The sequence below is a fragment of the Eptatretus burgeri genome, chromosome 16 (assembly GCF_056783735.1).
Source record: "Eptatretus burgeri isolate ZD-2024b chromosome 16, Ebu_testis_v1, whole genome shotgun sequence".
Classification (NCBI taxonomy): domain Eukaryota; kingdom Metazoa; phylum Chordata; class Myxini; order Myxiniformes; family Myxinidae; genus Eptatretus; species Eptatretus burgeri.
This window is the reverse complement of record NC_140976.1, coordinates 11,544,759-11,566,882: the sequence shown is the minus strand read 5'-3', so window position 1 is coordinate 11,566,882 and position 22,124 is coordinate 11,544,759. Positions and strand designations below refer to the sequence as shown.

At 44.6% G+C, this 22,124-nt stretch overlaps 1 protein-coding gene across 12 annotated transcripts in view; it reads left to right on the top strand.

The window, feature by feature from the left end:
• TEX11 (testis expressed 11) overlaps nt 1-22,124 on the top strand; it is a 136,903-nt gene that overhangs the window by 39,709 nt on the left and 75,070 nt on the right. For 3 of the 12 annotated variants that reach the window (XM_085859400.1, XM_085859401.1, XM_085859409.1), the window contains exons 2-3: nt 12,976-13,028; nt 19,054-19,202. In XM_085859400.1, coding sequence (XP_085715526.1) covers nt 13,001-13,028; nt 19,054-19,202 — 177 coding nt within the window. In that variant the 5' untranslated portion in view covers nt 12,976-13,000. Of the gene's footprint in view, nt 1-11,314; nt 11,454-11,727; nt 11,749-11,796; nt 11,935-12,975; nt 13,034-13,228; nt 14,313-19,053; nt 19,203-22,124 lie in introns of those variants that run through there. The other 9 variants (XM_085859403.1, XM_085859402.1, XM_085859398.1 and 6 more) reach the window with 9 other exon arrangements.

Sequence of the window (22,124 nt, the reverse complement as noted above, 5' to 3'; positions counted from 1 at the left end):
TCCCTCAGTTCATTCACCCCCATGTGACTGACTATGCTGTAGCCCAGGGGTGCGCAAGCTGTGCCTGTGTGAGGTTCTGGCAAAACCTGTCGGAATAAAAGGCACAAACTATCAACCGATCTATGTGTCCTAACTCCTGAAACACCGTCCAGGTATATGACAGTTCAGGGACACCTTAAAAATATCTTAAGGAGAAAAGGGACATACTGTATGTTGGATGACCCAATTATAGTCTTTTCTTGTTAGAGGTTCTCCTGGTGGTAGAGATGTTAGAGGTAGTGGTAGAGATTAAAAAAAAAAAAGATTGACTTGATCTGATTTGTTTATCTCAATCTGAGAAAATGAAGTCAAAATTCAACATCCTTAAAATAGAATAAAGCATTCCACTGAAATAGCCTTCGGAGTACTGAGCAGTCTTCACAGTTTATCTGAATTGCCAGAACTCGTCAAACGTCATTTCTCTCTTTAATGTGGCCACAATTATTCCCACGTTCATGTGGGGATTGTTGAGGAAGCTTTTTTTGGCCCAAGTCTTTCACGAAACGGCTGGCCAGGCCAGACGTTCAACTGAGTAGTTAGGGGCAGGAATTCGTTGGGGGTGCCGGAGATAACTCGTCTAATCTTCGTGAAGGACACCGTCAGATCTTTAACATCCACCAACTAATGCTGGCAGATGGAGCACCCAGTTTAACGTCCATCTGAGGGACGACACATACAGTGATGAATCACCAGGATGACAGTTTATAGCTGGGTCGGGATTCAAACCCATGCGAGACAGCTTTGAGGTTAGTGTGCGTAACTCTAGGGCTGCCATCATGCAAGGCCAGAACTCATCACACATATGACACTGTTTCATTACTGCCAAAAAAAAGAAAAAAAAAGATTGGGTTTCATCTTTGTGCTCACATGTAATCTCATTAAATTTGAATCCAATACAACAACAATTGTCAACACAAAGAGCTGCTGTTTGGACAGCTGCTGGAGGTGACATTGTTGAGTCAGGTGGAGGAGGAGGAGGAGGAGGAGGAGATTGGGAGCATACTCTGTGCAGAGCGTTGGTGCTGCCTAAGCAGTCTCCTTGGTTATTGGACACAATCCTGGACGGGTCGCCACTCCGACACAGGATACCAGCAAGCTGGCACTCACTTTGCCGACCTCGGAAGGATGACAGGTTGAGTTAACCCCACCTGGTATTAACTCAACAACTGAGCGGGATTTGAACTCAGGACCCGAGGATCCAAGGCCCGCCACCCTAACCATTAAGCCAACACCAGGCATGGTCAGGTGGGATAAGATGGGATAAGATACGAAAGGTGGGGTAGGATTTCTGCTTCATAGAAACACCTTCATATATATATATATATGTATATATATATATATATATATATATATATATATATATATATATATATATATATATATATATATATATATATATATATATATATTCTGTCTATAATGGAGCAAGTATTTGTAAGCATGTATGTATGTATGTTGTTGTTCTTCTTTTGGCTGCTCCCGTTAGGGGTCACCACAGCGGATCATCCATTATGATCCGCATACTGATTTGGAACAAGTTTTACTCCAGATGGCCTTCCTGACGCAACCCCGGTCGCTTCTTATGACACAGGGATAAGGATTGGGTTTCACCATGATTCCGGGCTGCCCTATACCCTCTCGTAGCGCGGCCCAGCACAGAGCTCCTGTCCTCAAGCGATCCTCCAACCCAAGCCTCCGCATAGCCGGATTACAGGCGCACGCCACTACGCCCGGTTATGTATGCATGTATGTATGTATGTATGTCCGATATATATATATATATATATATATATATATATATATATATATATATATATATATATATATTCATTGGTTGGAGAACTCACCTGATGCCACTCACAATTGTAACCTGAAAAAATAGCACAAATCCACCATTTTGGTGCTATGCTAAGCTTAAGACATCTTCAGAAGTGTCATATTCACAATCGCCATGCCCTCTTTATAATTTTTCCGTTCAGTGTAAAACAACCTAAGCGACTGTTAAAAGTATCATCACATATCAAAAGGTTGGAGCCGATTGGAGTAGGAATGAGGAATAGGAGAGCACGTGGCTCGTGGAAGGAAAGGGCTAAGTGCCGTCAGGTACCGTGGATGAATTACAAAATGGAGAATTATAGCTCAGTGATGTATCCATCAGAATAATCTCTAACAATGTTGTTAATGTCGGTTTCTCTTTGTTTCAACATAAATTTAAATAATTTATCTGAAAATCTTTTGTATGTTAATTCTTAGACTCCCAATCACAATGGGTTTTTTGTTTTGTTTTCACAAACCACATATGGCCTACACTGGCTTGAAAGAAGGGACGCAGCAACGACTGCATTCTTTGTCAAGAAAAAAAACAATCCTCTCTCAAAACTTCTCAACTCAGTTTCAGGCCTTCTCGATGCTCATCGTTGACACGATATCAACTCAACCATAAAACCAGAACGGCCACTCGGGAGAGCGAATACCTCCGCCAGGCTGATTAGTTTACGTATTGTATCTCACCGATAGGCCGGATCTGGATTCGGACCCAAACTAAAACTTAATCACCTTGTTCTTGTCACCTAACCAACTCATCCACCAAGTTTCGTCCGAACCCGTCCACAACTTTTTGAGAAATGTTGTTCACAAAGAAACAAATAGACAGACAGACAAGGGGTGAAATGATAACCTCCATCCACCTTCGGTGGCAGAGGTAATGCTTGGAATCTCCCGTTGGGAAGCCCAGGCCCATTGCCCGTTGTTGTCACACTTCACATCAGAGTCATGTCGGTCCTTTCTGACCAGATGTCTGGACATGCTCCCTATTTCTTCTCAAAAGTGCATGCCTGATCGCCTCTGAACTGCACGGTCCTGGATTCGATTCCCAATAGAATCAGATCCTCCACCGAACAGATCTGATACGCTCGTGCCAGCAGGAGGGACTGCGTCGCGACACGCGTCGCACAGAGCCAGTTGTCTTGTCTCCACTGGGGACGATAAACACCGAGCTCGCCACATCCTTTTGGGACATTAGTGGTGTAGTGCCAATTTTAGAGGTGCAGGAGACCTGGAAAAACGTGTCTACCAAGTTGTCATCACGAGATCCATAGTCACATCAAGTTTTAACGCGACACTAACCCCAAAACGAGTGATAAATTAAATGCGCGCACGATAATAAACAAAGGCTAAACACTTCTGACTCACCGGTTTTTGACAGAACTATGCATGTTTTACACATAAAGAAGTTATTTTTAATTTGGTGCCACATGGCCAAGGGCTGGCAAGATGCCCGGGAGTTACGCATGCTCATCTCTAAGCCTGTCTAGCCTGGGTTCAAATCATGTTCAAATCCCAACCTGGCTGGAAACCGTCATCCCAGTGTTTCACAGGTAGGGCGACTCATCAATGTGTGTGCCGTCCCTCAGATGGATGTTAAACTGGGTGTCCCATCTGCCAGCATTTAGTTGTTTCGCAGTCTTTTGTAAACATTAGTTGTTGTGTTTCCTGAAAATGACGAAAGAAGACAAAGCTTTGATGAAAGATAAAGATCCAAGAGTAATGAAAGAGATGGCAGAGCAGATAGGCATGATGTTATTTTTGTTTGTTTGTTTTCACTTCCACTTATCATGGTGGCATGATTTCATTCTTTCAATTGGCTATGACCAATGTGACCACTGCTCATTTTCATAAATGCCAAGGTGAGCCAATGAAAAAAGCCAAGAATTCACAAGGTTTCGGAAAAGCGATGATAATAGAAAACCTATACGCCAAGAAAACCTATAGAAAACCAAGACGCCAAGGTGAACAACTAATCGCCAAGATCTTGTGAAAAAAGTCAAGGAGTGGTCACACTGGCTACGACTACAGTGCGTCGCCACTGCTACCAAGTATTGTGGCACAGCTGTGCCGCTGATGTAATGCCCCTGTTACCAGCATGTTGGTACTCATTTCATTAACCTCAGAAGGATGACGGGCTGAGTCAACCCCATCTGGTGTCAATTCAGCAGCCAACAGGGACCCTAAGATCCCAAGCCAGGCACCCTAGCTGCAAAGCAACACCAGGCTTGTGCGAGATTGTAGAGCTACTGATGCTACCGTTGCCAGGGAAATGGATACAACCAACATGGTGATGCGCACGGCATAAGAGGATAGCTCTGAAACCCCTCGGAACAGCAAGGTTTAGAAGCGAGATTAACTTTCCAACCATTTTATATCCAGATTTAGTGAAGTATCTTGTGGATACAAAAAAGTATGAACACCCTGGAAGACGTGAAGGCATGGAATACTTTGGATCCCTACAACCGGTTGAAGTCTGTGTGGATCAGTGACGTGGCTGTTCTTGCAAAGAATGGCTCTCACATTGTATGAACAAAGGTCGGTCTATAATAGATCAATGACATGGACTCATGTTGGCAGGGCAGATAAGCATGACGTTATATACAGTGTGTTCACATCATGCCTATCTGCTCTGCACACTCCTTCAATCCTCTCGGATGTTTATCCGGCACCAAAGCTTTATCTCCTTTGGTCAATTCTGAGAAAGACACCAACTAATGTGAAAGACAACAAAAGTTTCTTGGCCCGATATGTTCTGCTAGATTAGGGATTGCGTGGAGGAGGTATACGCTTTATCGAGTGCCCTACTAGTTTAAACTGTTATCGTCATCTATATGTACTAATAAAAGGCAATGTGTGTGTGTGTGTGTGTGTGTGTGTGTGTGTGTGTGTGTGTGTGTGTGTGTGTGTGTGTCCTACATAAGTCCAAAACTATAAAACCTAACAGCCTGAAACTTTATATTACATGCATACTAAGAAAACTCAAAGGAAGCGCAACAGTAATAATTGTGTGTTTGGGTTAATTAAAACACCCCTTTTGAAGATAATTAACGGCCTTATTTAATCATATCCTTCATCGGGTGATCCTCGGCCACCTCGCTGTCTGGGGTCTTAAGGCGTTTCCTGGGTAACCTCGCTGGGATCTGAAGCCAGCATGTTTTTTGACCTGCTCAACCTTACTTTGACTTGGAACGGGCCGCAACTTGGAACAAGCTGATCATCATAGCTACGGATTGCTGCATACATTGCAATGGTTATAAACACCCGGAGACGTCTGGATGATGATGTTGAGGATGTCACGCTCATGTTGACGCTCACTGCGGTGACAGCTGAAGAATTCAAAACTGCCTGTATTTCCTGCCCCATTCAAACAAAATTGCTTACAGAGTGCTGCCCAAAAACGTCAGAAGGCCTGGATCCTGATCTCCTTCCTTACTTCAGATTGCAAACTGAACTGTCACTACCAGAGGGCTGCGTGATGAGAGGTACTCACCGCCTTCTTGTCCCGGAGGTGTTACAGCCGAATTTCACCAAATTAGTGCATGGTACACATCATGGCATAGTGAGGACAAAGCAGCAGTTAAGAGATCTGTATTGATGGCCGGGAATGGTCACACACGTCAAGTCCGCAATCAAGGCTTGCACTACTTGCCAGCAGCACGACAAGACAGCTGTGACACACGCATCACCACTACAGCTGGTTCCTTATCCCGATGCCGCTTGGGAGAAATTGGCAATCGACATAATGGAACCCTTCAACTCTGCACCACTGGATTGTCGTTTCGCTATCACTCTCATTGATTACTTTAGCAAATAGACAAAAATTGCATTTCACCTCCCAGCTCACTTCCACCATAGTGATAAAGTTCCTGTCAACTATCTTTCGCAGAGAAGGTAACCCAAAAAAGTTGATATCTGACAATGGTTCACAATTCACATCTCAGGAATTTGAAACCTTTCTGAAAGAAAGAGACATTACCCACAGGAAGTCAGCAGTGTACTACCCACAAGTGAATTGGGAAATTGAGCAATTCAATGGAAGCTTAAAGGAAAGCTTGCTCACTGCTAACATTGAACGGAAAGACTGGAAAACATCTACAACTTTCTTCAAACATACCGAGCAACACGACATGCCACAACACAGCGATCACCTGCTGAACTGCTTCATGGGAGAGAGATGCACACCATGCTACATGTATCTGGTTTGCAGATGCCAAAGCCCAACACAGCGTCACACAAAGACACGGCGTTCAGTGTACAAGAGAAACAGAACAAGCAAAAGGTGTACACCGCCAAACGCCGTGGAGCAAAGGATGTGAACTGTGAATGCGGTTCCTTCGTCCGAGTGAGGAAACCTGGCGTACTCCAAAAAGGACAATCCAAATTTTCAGCGCCTCTCGAAGTTCTGTAGCAAAGAGGATCTCACACGTACAAACTGCCCGGTGGACGGATCTGGAATGCGTCTCGTTTAGCATCTGCCTGTCAAAGGAATGCAAGAGATGATGCCGAGCTCCCACTCCTTCCTGACATCACCGCACCACCAGCGCAAGACACATCAGAACATGTGCCGGTCGGCCGGGATGCCAGAATTCGCAGAACTCCAGCCTGGACTCAAGATCATGCGATGAGGTTATGTAACGTCCTATGAGAATAAGAAAAGGAAGCTAATTTAAACTGTTGCCATGTTTATTACGACTTGTTTTATGGTTAATCCATGCTGTGGCAATTACAACATTTCAACTTCTAGTTAATTGATATGATTGTTGTCCACTGAGATACAGTATGCTTGTGGTTAAAGGGGGATATGTGGTGTTGTGCATAGACTGGACGCTAGAGGGTGCGATGAGGAAGGAGTTCGGGGTGAGAGGTCACGAGGTGTGCAGTGCAAAGCTTGTTACGTTCCGATGTTCGGTCGAATAAAACCGTTGGAGGATATTGTTTCGTCATTCTTGGAGTACTTTATGATACAACATGGTTGAAAGTGGACGCAGTGATGCGCTGCTCTGGCAAATGCTCCCACACCTGACCTGACCTGAACTTCATTGCGAGAGGAGCCCACTTATGGGCCGATCAATCAATCCTGCGCAACGGTTGTTTGTCAGTACTTTATCCTTTGTAAATGCCGAGCATCAACAAGGAAGCAGCAACAACTGAAACCGAATGTATATAGTGTTCCTTATGTGGGCCAATAAATGAAGGTCACTTCCGTTTGAGCCAGAAACATGTGCATTGGTCGATGCTGTTACTTGTTGTCAGATAAGCGAACCAAACGCCGCTATGGAAGTCCTAAAGCCTCCGGGACCAATGAATTTTAAGGCATCGAATGCTGCCGATGCATGGGACAAGTGGGCTGCACGATTCTCCAACTACTTCAAGGCTGCTGAGCTTAAGAAAAGAAAAAAAAAGACGCTGACGTGCAGGTCGCCATTTTGCTTGAATTGGCGGGACCGGACTCCCTGGCTATTCACAAGATGTTTACCTTTGCTGAGGGTGACAATGTGAATGATTATGAGTTGGTGCTGCGGAAGTTCACGGATTACTGCAGACCGAGGTAAAACGTTGTGTACGAGAGGTATCGTTTTTAGAAACGCGACCAGGCGGAGGGTGAGACGATCGACCAATGGCTCATTGAACTCAGAACGGAAGCAGTCATGTGCGAGTTCGGACCTCAAGAAGAACTCATGATTCGAGATAAGATTGTGTTTGGTGTGCGAGACGAGAGATCTAAGGAGAGACTTCTTCTATTCGGGAAGGTGAGGTCACACTGCAGAAAGCTTTGGACATATGCCATGCCGCCGAATCAAGCAGGCAGCAGCTCAACGACATGAAGGGTGCCAAGCAAGTCTATGCAGTGGATAAAGAGAGGCAACAACAGCACGCCACCTTTCCCAAGCAAGCCATGGCCAAACCTGCAGCCAGAGCCATGACAGTAGTTACAAAAAGGTGACAGGAAAGCCTTACTCAGCCTGTGTGCGAGTACTGTGGCAAGAAGCCCAGTCCTGGGCCACGCAGGTGTCCAGCATTTGGCAAAACGTGTGCCAAGTGTGGAGGCAAGAATCACTGGGTTGCTGTATGCAAAGGTGGAGGCAAAAGAAGGGTACCTCTTCTGGATGCAGATCCCGAGCAAGGTACTGGAGAGTTTCTGGTCATAGATTCGATGCTCATCGGTAACCTGGATGATGACGTCCCCCGGCCTGTGGGCAGGTGGCAAGAACAGCTTTCAGTTGGCCAGAGTGTGGTGAACATCAAGCTCGATACAGGTGTCCAGGCAAGCGTAATCTCGCTTGCTACCTTGACTATTGCCTGAGCACACCATAACACCCACCAACATCATTCTCATTGCTTTTGGTGATGGCAAGATTCAGCCATTGGGTAAAACAGTGATTCCCTGCAAGCACAAAGGGCAGGACTGGAGAATCAAATTCTACGTCACTGAGAAAAACACTGTTCCCATACGAGGGCAAAACACATGTGAGAAGCTGGGCCTTATCAAGCGTATGGATTCACTGCATGCTCCACTGACCAAGGCGAGGCTGCTCGAGCAGTACGGAGATGTGTTCACAGTGATTGACATGGCTGACGGGTATTGGCATGTGAAGCTGACAGAGAAGTCCTCCGACCTGTGCACACTTAATACACCCTGGGGAAGGGTGAGATTCTGCCGCATACCTTTTGGCATCCTGTCATTGAGTGAAATCATGCACAAGAGAAACCAGGAGGCCTTCAGCGACATTCCGAGTGTACAGGTTATCGCCGACGACATGATCATTTCCGCTGAAACCGTGGAAGAACATGACCAAATATTGCACAAGGTTATGCAGAGAGCTCGTCAACAACAGGTGAAGTTCAACAGGACGGAGGTACAGTTCCGAGTACCCAAAGTGCTGTACACGGGCAACATCATCACTCCAGAGGGACTGACACCAGACAAGTCCAAGATCCGAACGATTGCAGACATGCCTACACCAGAAAACAAGCCAGCACTTCAGCGCCTGTTGGGCATGGTCAAATACCTGGCGCAATATATACCGAACGAGTCGGAGACCACGGCACCGATCCATGCACTGCGCAAGAAAGACGCAGCCTGGAGCTGGGAAGCGGAACACACACAAAGTCTCAACAAGGTCAAAGCAGCATTGGCAACAGAACCCGTTATGAGGTACTACAACGTCTCTAAGCCGGTGACAATCCAAGCAGATGCTAACCAGAGTGGGCTTGGTTGTTGTCTGCTCTCGGAGGGTTGGCCAGTTCACTATGCATCAAGGTCCATGACGGATAATGAAAATAACTTAGCACAGATTGAAAAGGAACTGTTGGCAATCTGCTACGCATGCCACAAATTCCACCAGTGTGTGTACAGAAAGCCAGTGAATGTGCGGACGGATCACCGCCCTCGAGAGGCAATTTTCAAGAAACCCCTGGGCAACTCCGCGACTGCAGAGAGTGCTTTTGAGAATTCAGCGCTATGAACTAGATGTGAGGTATGTCCCGGGTGAGTGCATGTATGTAGCCGACACACTGAGTCGTGCATACTTACCTGGTGACCGATGAGACGACCAGATGGAGGATGACATAGAAGTCTTGCTTCACTACCTGATGCGTGACATGCCGGTGAGTGCCATGATACAAGAGCAGATCTGAGCTGCAGCTGCTGAGTATCCTGACCTCCGGACGGTAAGGCAGGCAGCCATGATGGGATAGCCAAAAAAGAAGCACAGTGCTCCGAGAGTCCTCCAAGACTAATGGCTGGTCCAAGATGAGGTACACATAGCTGACAGTCACATGGGAGCTGAGAAAATGAAAGTCAGGGCCGCTGGTGTTCTGTTTTGGCCCAACATGACTGCAGACATTGAACAGACAGTGGTCAACTGTGCAGTTTTCCTCAGCCATAGGAATGCACAGCCCAAGGAGCCGTTGAGACCACACCTCATACCGGAGCTTGCATGGCAGAAGGTGGGAGCTGATGTCCTCACATATCAACGCAAAGACTATCTCCTGGTGGTTGATTACTATAGCAAGTATCCGGAGGTGGTGGAGATCGAGGACAAGATTGCCACCACGATCGTCACCAAGATGAAGGAGGTCTTCGCACGTCATAGCATTCCAGAAGAGCTCGTGAGTGACAATATGCTGTTTGACAGCCAAGAGTTCAGGCGGTTCACGCAAAACTGGGGAATCAAACAGTCGACATCCAGTCCTGGATTTGCCCAGTACAATGGCCAAAGTGAACGTTTTATCCAAACCATCAAGAGGATGATGAAGAAAGCTGATGACGACATTTACCTGGCACTTCTGGAGTACCGAAACACCCCTGTCACAGGTACATCATTCTCGTCGGCACAGATCTTAATGAGCAGGACTCTGAGATCCAAGATACCAGTCACCCAGCAGCTGCTCAAACCAGCAACAGTAGATCCCAGAGCAGTCGATGCAACAGAAGCTAAAAACAGAGTCTATCCATGACAGATCGGTAAGATCGCCGGCTAACCTGCAGCCGGGTGACACTGTTCGCATCAGGAGGAAGAACACCTGGCAGGCAGCCATCGTTACCAAAGTGGATTCACACCCGAGATCATTCTGGGTTGGCAACGGCATCAGGAGTGGTTTACGCAGGAACAGACGTCATCTGTTGAGAAGGAATGAGCCACCACCGGTTCTGATGACCCCTGAAGACGGCGTCATGACTCCTCGTGAGCAAGAACCTGCTGCGACGAGCAACATGAGCAATACCACTCATGAAGACGTGAACAGTGGAGTGGGTATGCCACAACCAGCTACACCCGTGAGAGAACATCACACACCCGACTGCACGCACACTGCAACACACACGCGTCCAACCGTGCAGCGTACCAGACGAGGACGTGAGATTGTTGAGCCTCATAAGTATAAAGATTTTGTTTATTAAATCCATCAACTTCTTGTAAACCGGTGTTGATGACCATCGCAGACTTGTACTGATACACAAGTTGGTTAAACTTTCACTCAAACTTGGTTTCTGGTGGCACTGCAAGCCGATAGGTAGTTTAACATGTTGCTAAAGCTTTGTGGACGCTGATTGTTCAGTTGATAACACTTTGACAATGTATCATCTTGCTGTTCATTAAGAAGGGAGGTGTAACAGAATGTATAATATGGTGTTGCTCACATGGGGCAATAAATGAAACGTCACTTCCGCTTGAGCCAGGGTGTTCCTCACGTGGGGCAATAAATGAAACGTCACTTCCGCTTGAACCAGGGTGTTCCTTACGCAGGGCAATAAATGAAACGTCACTTCCGCTTGAGCCAGGGTGTTCCTTACGTTGGCCGATAAATGAAACGTCACTTCCGCTTGAGCCAGGGTGTTCCTCACGTTCGCCGATAAATGAAACGTCACTTCCGCTTCAACCAAAATGTTCCTCACGCGGGCCGATAAATGAAACGTCACTTCCGCTTGAACCAGAGACGTGTGCATTGGTCGATGCTGTTCCACGAACCATTTTAAAAAGTCCTTGTTATGGCTTATGGTACAGCATTGATCCCCTTCCCCCTCCTCCTTTCCTCGACTTCGCCAGAGACTTTGAACACGTCAGAGAGGATCATAATTCATAACAGTAAATATATACAATATACACAGACCAAGTATTCAAAGGCCGCAACATCTGACAGATCATGTTTGTACCTCAACAGAGAAAAATAAACATCAATATTAGTCGGTTAATAGTTGCACAATCCTTCACCTGAAACATAGTTCAAACGTGCGAGATTGGTGTGTCGTCTGTGTAGTGTATGGAGATCTGTACATCAGGCTTGAAAATTATTGGGCAGTGTATAGGTAATATATGTATATATATATACCCCCCCCCCCCCTTTCATGTTTTTTTTTTTTCTACGGTTCACAAGCTGAAGGTACACGACACGACGTCGACAGATGGTGTTTTGTTGAGACGATCTTTACATTTTTGTGCTTGGTTTTCCCGTTTAAAGATCGTTTGTATTAATTTCTTCTTGTTTGAAAACTAAATAAATATATAAAAATGACCCTGAGGCGATGATCGTGAAGTGTTAGGTTGAAACGAAATTAAATTTCCTGAGGTAAAAAACATCGGCTTTATAGATTAATAATTTGAACAAACTCGTTTTATTATTATTATCCTTGATAATTTTTTTTATTATTGTTGTTATGAATTGAGGCTGAGGGGGGTTTTTTTTAAAGGTGACTGGACGTTGCATCCTTCTGTTTGTTGATTAAATTTCGATGTTAATTATTTCACAAAAACTAAATTCTAATTAATTCTATAATCCATAAGTAATTGTTTTGTTTTTGGAATGGTTAAATTGGTGAATTTGTTTTTGTGCTATTCTTCTGGCGAGATTACTTCGTTATGTATCGAAAACGCTTTCTTCAGTCTTCTTATTTAATTACCACATTATTTAATTATATATCTTTAATCCCTGTTTAGTTTATATTCAGTTTGCGTCATTTAATGTACGAGTACGTGGCCGTACGTGCAAAAAAAAAGAAGAATTGTGACGTCAATCGTGACGTCATAGCACCGTGTCTTGTCATTGGTTTGGTAAATAAATGGCCATTACTTGGGAAGCACTTGTCCGATTAATATCAAGCCTTGAAAAGGCACATCCACAGGGCCCCAGCAATATACCTGGCAAGTTTCAATTAGATCGGACCAGTGGTTGTCGAGAAACAGCGGTCACAGACAGACAGACAGACAGACAGACAGACACACAGAGATTGCTGGAATTATAGATAGTTGCAGTGTAAACGTCTGTCGCGTGACCTCGTGGTGTGCCAGTTGTTGGTGACTGCGACCTCCACACATGGGTGGCTTTTAGGAGATAGAATGGAGACCTACCAGGTCTCAGTGTGTGTGTGTGTGTGTGTGTGTGTGTGTGTGTGTGTGTGTGTGTGTGTGTGTGTGTGTGTGTGTGTGTGTGTGTGTGTGTGTGTGTGTGTGTGTGTGTGTGTGTGTGTGTGTGTGTGTGTGTGTGTGTGTGTGTGTTTTTCATATTGCACAACGTGCTACATTATTGGTTAAAGAGTTGTGCAAATGCTTGCTTTCATATCAGTGTCAACTTGTATTTCACGGTCACTGATCAATTTCCCTCTGCCTTCAGGTTGTCTCCTGATCGGATATCTGAAATGGATGATACTTTCCCGAAGATAGAAGGTAATGTGCGTGATTACCCTCCCTTTATGTGGTGTTATTTTTTTTTTGGTTTGAACCAGCTAAGCTTGGCAAAGCAGATGATGTTTTGTTACGTGCAGAGATTGTGTGGTGGTGGTGGTGGTGGTGGTTGCCTGTTCTTCATACCCCCAAGAAGGCTGTCCGTTTGAAACGTGTGAACCACCTGATCAATTTGTTTGCAGTGAATGAGAAGCTGCTGCCCACACAGCAATCGTGCTCCAAGATGGTGAGCAGTGTAACCTGGTGTCAAGGAACCTTCAAGAAGACCAGACCACTTCTTACCCAGAGTCGAGGCAGGAATTTGTAATTTGTTCATCGTGCCGGCGATAACTCGCCAACTCTTCGCAAAGCACGCTGTGGGATTTTCAATCCTGGACGGGTCGCCACTCCGACACAGTATACCAGCAGGCTAGCACTCATTTTGCCGACCTCGGAACGATGACTGGCAGAGTCAACCCCACCTGGTATTAATTCAACAGCCGAGTGGGATTTGAACTCAGGATCCGAGCATCCCAAGCCAGTCATCACTGAACCAGAAGATGAACACTTTCTATAAGAATTTTTTTATAGCAAGCAGGAATAGTCTAATACATGGTTTCTGCGTTTTAACTTGAAAACAAAAAAAATACACAGCGGCAAACGTTTTTTCACGAGCTATTGGATGTGACCTGACAAAACAATGTAATCACTTACTTTGCATAGACCATAAATAGACCTTGGTGAAGCTTTCAAATCTAGTTTGCAGTTATCCCTATTGGTGAGTATACCAAGAAAACACGTGTCGCTGATGCAGTGCCCCTCTACTAGGACACACTGGTACTCATTTCGCCGACCTCGGAAGGATGACAGGCTGAGTCAACCACCTGGTGTATTAATTCAGTGGCCAACGGGGCTTGAACTCAGGACCCTAGGATCCCAAGCTGCCACCCTAACCACTACGCCAACACCAGGCTTTTTGTCTTTGGTCACTGTATAAGACTTCAGTTAGAGCAAAACAAGAGTATTGAAGCTCCGTGTGGAAACCATATCTTGTTGAGCATGTTCGACTCTTGGAAAGTATTCAGCTTCAAGCCACCAAGATGGCTTGACACCTCTAATCGAGAATATCCATACAGCCTCATATCCTTGGGGTTGCCGACCCTTAAGCAAAGGAGCCTAAGGCAGGATTTGGTGCAAACGTTCAAGATTCTGCGTTGATTCGATATCAACCTCGAGTCCCTGTTCTACCAGTCAATTCTGCTATTACTGCTTGGGACACCAGATGCGGTAATCTTGCTAACCTCGCAAATTATGGTTCCAACTTGTTCTGCTTCCTGGTTCAATGTTGCTGCTGGGCACTGCTGTGCTGCTCTGACCACCTTGTTCCTCAGTGGGAACCTGGTTGTAAATTGGATATCGTCTCCGGACCACGGTTAATCCATTTAATCCGACTGTCTCTTTTTCCTCTCTATTCCTCCCATTTAAATTTCCATTGTTTGCTTGCAGTCCATAGTTCACCTGAAGGGTGAAGCTGTACTGTTTGGGATTAGTTGTTTACTTAATGATTGCTTGAATCTATGTTTAGTGTTATCAATAATAAGTGTTAATTTGACTTTAACCACACTACTTCCGCCCTTCTGTTTCCACTCATGGTGCATTTTGATGGTAAATTTAACTATGTTAATGACTTGGGCCACCGCTCATGTCTATCTCCGGACCATTTGGTTCATTCCAGCTTGGTTGAAGGAGCTACACCCTTGGGTGAATGGAAGTTCCACCTGTGGGTGCGACATTGGTGTCAGGATCTTGGGATTTGACCTTGCATCCAGGGGAGACAAATGGGGTTGTTATTGTGATTCTTGGTGTCAGAGTGAAATTCGAACTTGCACGTCTGTGGAATATTTGAATCTGAAGAGTTAAATTTCACAGTGGAAATTTGAATTTGTTAGAAAGAAGAAAAAAACTGATGGTAAATGTACAATGGAGGCAACATTACAAAAGAATGTAACACCTGTGTGCAGCACTGAGTGGGAAGGACAACAAGCACCAGTAGAAGGCACTGTTGGTGGGAATACAGGCCTTTCTCTGCAAGATGTCACACAAATGTTGCATGAAATGAGGACTGAGAGTGGTGCCAGAGTGGAGGGAATTGGAAGGCACATGTCAGGGCAGAAATTGAGGAAATGAGAATGCAAATGTAAGGGCAGAAATTGATGAAATGAGAAGTGAGCAGGCTGAAATTTAGTGCAAAATGAAGGTTTAGTTTCCTGACATGTACAAAGTCTTCAACGATGTCAAACAGAACACATCTGCCATTGCACAACTAAGGGAAGATGTGAAGAGGACAAAGGATTGGTTGTTGACACAGAAAAACGGCAAGAGGAAATTAACGTAAACCCGAGAGAAACAATGGCAGATGTAGATGACAAGTTTTTAGTCGTTTCTGATTTCTACAGGAATGGAATTCACAGTGGAGAAGGAAGAGGTGGATGGAAGAGTGAAACTGTTTGAATGGGATGTGCTTTGTGAGTTTATTACCCTCGCTGAAGGAGAGGGTATTGCATTTGTGTCCGTTTGTTTGTTTGTTTGTCCGTGTTTGTTTGTTTGTCCGCACAGAACTTTTGTGTTTTTCTCCGCAACCGCTTTGTCGGATTGAGACGAAATTTTCACCAAGCTGTTAGCGACTACCAAGTGCAACGACTCATGTAGAATGTTTTAATGATAATTATGACGTCGTATGTCATGTAGTGTGGCAGCCATATTGGAAAAACGGAAAAACTTTGGACCTCTGTATCTGTGAAACCACACTAAGTTAAAAATTGAAACTTTGCACATATCAAGTACTCCTAATGGGAAATGAGTGTGATCTTTTTTTATGACATCATAGGTGCATTCATCATGATGTCAGAATTGCATATGTGGAACGTGATATCCGATCAGTTTGAAAATTTTTGAGGGTCATCTTGGGATCTCCCTCTGGTATAGAACTGCGGTATCGCCATTGAAACTTAAATGCATGCCAATCGGCTTCACCAAGCAAAACGGTTGAAGAAACTTAAAAAAAAGAAAACCCAAAATGCTTAATTTTTATTTGTATTTATCTATGCCAAAGTGGAAAATAAAATTTCACATTTTCAGCAAGCTAGCCACCACCTGTTGCACTGCAGAACAACACATGGCTAACAACACATGCGAGTGACCCCTGAACTTTGTTCAAGTCGATCAACAAACAGTATTCAGTAATAGTGCGAATATTGTAGAGTGTTCGCCAAGTGGCTTAAGCACTCCAAAAAAATGGTTGATAAGAAATGGCTCGCTTGGCACGCGATAGGCAGTCACCGAACCGTCGTATTAAACTACCTCCCGGAGACGCCCGAAATGTCAAATGTGTCCGAATTGGACAAATGAGCACTTTTCTAGGAGCCAGAACTGCTTGTAAGTTCGATTCTGGAGCTTAAATTTTGGAATTCTGCTTAGTTTAAGAGATCATCAAGGATATTGCATGTGCGGAAATAAAATGAAGCCACGAATGCTGACGTCTCCGGGCATTTATAAGTATTGCCATCTACCCAGTGATTCGTAGCTGTTACGAACAGGCATTCGATAATATGAGTGAGGAAAGTGGAAAAACTTTATTGTTAGGAAATCGTTCCGGTCTGTTCCAAGTCAAAGCCTGGTTGAGCAGGCCAAAACACATGGTGGCTTCAGACCCTAGCGAGGTAACCTGGATACGTCTTGAGACCCCATAGAGTGCGGTGACCAATGATGCGCCTGATAAATGATATAATTAAATTAGGCCGTTAATTATCTTCAAAAGGAGTGTTTTCATTCAACCAAACACCCAATTTTCACTCATGCACTTCCTTGGAGTTTCCTTGGTATGCATGCAAAGTTTCAGGCTGCTCGGTTTCATGGTTTTTGAGGTATGGAGGAGACACACTGACTGTCACACACACACACACACACACACACACACACACACACACACACACACACACACACACACACACACACACACTTGTTAGTATAGATGGAAATGTGTAGACTTTCATTGTTATCATATTAGTTTAAGCATCACCATTATTTTGAAGAAACCTATTTTTTATCTTGAAAAAAAGTAAAATCTTGAAAAAAATCTTTGTAGTTACAGGTTAATAAAAGCAGGTTACTATGTTGATCTTGGAAAAATAAGATAAAACAGTTACTATTAGCATTGGGGCTCCACGTGTTTGCCATTGGCAGGAAGAACCTGTTTGGTAGGAAGGGACCATTAGTTTGGGTGGGAAAGTAGGGTGCCATAATCACCCTTACCAGCAGTCCCATTTGACCTAGCATACCATTCATTTTTCCTGCGGCCTGCCGGTTATGTGGTTTACAGGCCTGCTGTAGGTGTTCTCCATAAACATGATGATATCTTTGCCAAGGATTGTTCAGCACCATTGGCAATTCTGTTTGATTGCCTTGTGCCAATATTTCCTCTAAAAACACAATTGATGAATTGCATTTGAAATGAAGTTGTAATGAAGACTGCAGGCAAAAATAAATGAATAAGAAACTGACACAAAAATGTACCGATTACACAAGTCAAGAAAGCAAATACAAGAAGCAATATTTTGCTTAAAAATGTTGTCGAGATGAAAATATATTTAATGTACTGTAACAATGAAAATGCATATAATATTTAATTTCTGGATATATTTTTGATAAATTATTTTACCCCAAGCAAAAATGCTAGTTAGAACTTATAGTATATGAGAGTTGTACTCTCATATACTGCAGTAGTCTGCAGAGAATTACTACAAGAAAGGAATGTTATTTTTGCCTGGGACGTCTTCTTGATTAGTATCTTTCAATGCAGACGTAAGAGAGTGAATTGACCTTAAGTAAACCAGTTATTTTTGTTTATTGCAAATCCAGATGGTTAACCTTTAGAACCCTGAGCTCCTTGGATTTTGGGCTCCCTGGACATTTGAATAGAGGCTTGGTAAAACGGTTGCTGGGGATCAAAAGGTGAAGCATCACCTTTACTGAGGTACTGTTGAACGTAATTACCCTGCACACACTCAGTGAAAAGCGGGGTTAAGCAATTGGTTAATGTTCGTCCATCCGTCCGTCCATTTTATCAGTTTTACAATCGTTGGTTTATGATTGAGGAACAACTTATTCAAATTGTATATTTATATTTTGAACATGAATGGGAACATGAATAGGAAGACAAGTCTGCCGTTTAACAGTACTTTGGCTCTGAATTTGTCCCGATCGCGCATGCGCAGAGTGGGGTGAGATTTTTATTTTAATTCTGTCTGGCAGTCAAACAAAATTGAAAATCATTCCAAAAAGGAAACATTGTTTTTAAGGATGTCATAAAGGACGCATACAAGAGGCACAAATAACTAATGTAACGTGTGAGATAGGGTGGTGTAATCCAGATCCAGCTACTAGAATTTTTCAGTGATTCTTCACCATTGAGAGATAGGGACAAAAACTATATATATATATATATATATATATATATATATATATATATATATATATATATATATATATATATATATATATATATATATATATATATATATATATATATCACGATATCTCAAAAAGTTGTTGACAGATTTGGACGAAACTTCGTGGACAGGTTGGGTGTGTGACCACGACAAAGTGATTCGATTTTAGTGAGAATCCGAATCCGGATCCGACGACTAGAATTTTTAAAGCGATTCTTCACCATTGAGAGATCGGGATAAAAAAAACGATATATAGCATGATATTTCAAAAATGTATTGGGACTGATATGTTCTCGTGGATCAGGCATTATGGGGCGGAGGTGTGCGCTATGCTGAGTGCCTTTCTAGTTTTATTTTTGTTATTTCAAAACGTGCAACCCAAGGTGTAGTTTTCAGTGGTTTGTATTCGTATTGGAATTTTGTTTGTGTTCCTCTTAAGGGATTTGGCACACTGTTGCACTCTCCTGCTATGGTGATTGTACTTGTGATTGATTCAGGTCCACTTTACTTTGCTTCTGCAGTCCTCATCAATAACCTTTACGATCTGAAACAGAAGAGAGATGGGAATTTTGAAGCGTCTGTTAAACGAGTGCTCAACATGCTGATGGTGCTTGAGAAGGGTTTGTGGAGAACCACACGTGGAAACCCAAGCTCCTTCACAGATAGCCAGGTAAAGTGGTGTTACGGATTCGCGCCCGCCGGCGTGCTGACGGCCACGTAACTCGAATCGTGGCACGTCGCCCACCGGACGGACAATCCAGTCGTGACCCTCTCGGACTAACGCCGGGAACCAGTCACGGGTGGACCTTTCGGTCTCACCGCGATCGAGCCAATCAGCCCCCGCGTGGGATAGGGTTGCTCGCCAAATTCGACCTACCTAAGTACCCACACGGAGGGTAGACCGGGCGATCGCACCTCGCCGCAAGTCGACTTCGGACACGGGCCACTTAAGCGACCCGTTCCGTACTATCGGGATAACCGAGCGGTGTTATCGTCGGCCTCGACGGTTCGATTAATTATCGGGCGTATTCAGCCCACTACCAACCCTTTACGTGAAGCAAGATGAGGATTCAATGAAGGAAATGACGAAGCGAAGCAGGAAACAGTTCAACACAAAGCACATTTATTCGCGACGAACGGAAAGCACACATATTCAATTCCACCAAAAGCACATAGAAAAGAAGAGAAACACAATGCAATTTTTACACAAAAAGCAAATGCGACAATGCAGATCTAATACCGATTACGCGAGCACACGGCAACACTTATACAATTTTACTTCACAGACGGCGCCGACAACACACATTCCCAAAAACAAAAGAAAAGAGAACCCTCAAAGATGAGGCGGGCCTGAGGCCGCGACCGGGTCGGGCCTACCCGTCTGGTGATGAGACGCGGAGCGGCGATGGTGCCTCAACTCCGCGGGCCTCGCGGGCAGTGTCTGGTAGGGGGTGGGAAAGGGGCCCCCTTGGTCGCACTATCTCAGCGCGGGGGGAAACAGGAGGGGGTTGCTGATGCTCGGGGTATAGAGGATTTCCACTCTGCCTCGAGTCCCGCGACGAGCGTCTCCACCTCGGCCAGGTCGCGCCGTCGGCCTCCCTGGTGTGCAGCTCCCTGCACGACGCGAGCACCCCCTCGTCTGCCCTCGCCGCCTCTCCACAGCTCCGTCCCCTTTTGCTCCGACTCCAACGCACACGACGACGACCAACTCCTTCTTGCTTCTTCTTCCCAACTCCACCGCCCGCGAAGTCTTAACTCTCTTCCACTTGACTGACGAACGCGGTCGCTTATATCAGCCCCGTGGCTTCGCTCTCTCATCTTTGACCCCCTCCCTTCGACCTTTCACCTCGCTCCCCATTGGCCCGAGAAAAAGTGGGCGTGAATGCTTTTTGATCCATAAATTTGCATATATCGATCGCCCTCCAACGCCCTGGGGGCGGGGCCAAATCGCCCCTCGCTCACCGATTGGACGGAACAAAAGTGGGCGTGTGTCGTTTTTGATCCGTTTTTGAAGTGGAAAATCCGTGGTTTTGTACACGCTGTTCGGCGCGCGCCCTGCACGAGTCCAACACCGGTACCCACAAGGTACCCACAAGTCCAACACCGGTATCCAACACGCAAGAACGGTGGCGATGCGACGGTTGCGAGGTGTGACGTGAAGCGGCGCCGCGGTGGGTGGTTGATGTTGTGGTTGGTGGTGGTAATCATGGCGGTTGGTCCAAAATAAAGATAGTAAAAGAAAAACGGCTATCCTGAAGAGTCGCAGCACGCATAAATGACATGTATTCCCACTAGACAACGGGTTTGGGCCTAACTACACATATACTTACCGAGATACCTCACCTAAGGGACCTGAATGGTGGTTTGCGAATTTGGTAACCACAACAGTGGATTAGCTTTGTTATGTTCTTGCAAAAACTGCGTTTGAGTATTTGTGTTTTTTTTTTTAAAGCATTGGACCAAGTTGATTCTTTAAAATGTAAAATTATTTAGGATGGAATTACATAAAGTTGATTCGGATAGGAGATATTGAAATGGTTTTCAACATTGAAACTGCAGTATTTGATGATTCAATTATAAATGAACAGGAAACGAACACAAGTATATGTGGAAAAATTATGCACCCAGACCAGGAATCGGACCCAGGTCCTCCAGTGAATTGTACTCGTATTCTGCCATCTGGGTGACTCACTGACTGAGCATGCAATTCTTCCACATAATATAGAAATGCCACTCTTCCCCTCACTGTTTCCAAGACACTCACTGCCAACCATACGAGCAGTGAGGACCTGTCCATGAGAGGGTCTCTTTTTTTTCCCCCACTCACTTTGGTGGGACGATTCCATGTCTGCTATTAATCACCACTGGGGGCATAGCGGACATGGAATTGTCCCCCCCATGGGGGAAAGACCCTCTCGTTGACAGGTCCTTGCTGCTCCTGTGGTTGGCAGTGGGCAAAAGAGAGTGGCATTTCTATATGTGGGGGAATTGCGTGTTCAACCAGTGGGTTGTTCAGATAGCTCAAATGGCAGAGCTCTGGTACGGTTCACCAAGGTTTGATTCCCAGACTGAACACAAAATTTTTCCTCATGTACTTATTCCACATATACTTATATTTGATGATTATAATTACTGGGATAACATTTTAGCTGGTCCCTCACACAGCAGCTCTGTGTGTATGGGCATGCGTGCGCGCGCCCATGTTCAGGACATAATTTTTTTTTTAAATCCTTTACAGTACCTTCAGAAAGTTTTCACACCCCTCAATTTTTGTCCCATTTTGTTGTGTTACAGCCTGAATTTAAAATGGATTACACTTAAATATTTTTGTCACCGATCTTCATAAAATACCCCATAATGACAAAGTGAAAACATTTTTTTGGAAATTTTTGCAAAGTAATTAAAAATGAAAAGCTGAAATTTCTTGCATCAATAAGTATTCAACCCCACGAGTCAATACTTTGGTAGCTTTTACCTGTTGCTGCTTTTGAGCCTGGGGAGTAAATGCTGAAATCTCTGTTTGGGTTCTTCCTGATATCTTTGTTCTTTGTTCCTTCCACATTTCTTTCTAAAATTTTTTTTTTTTCATAAT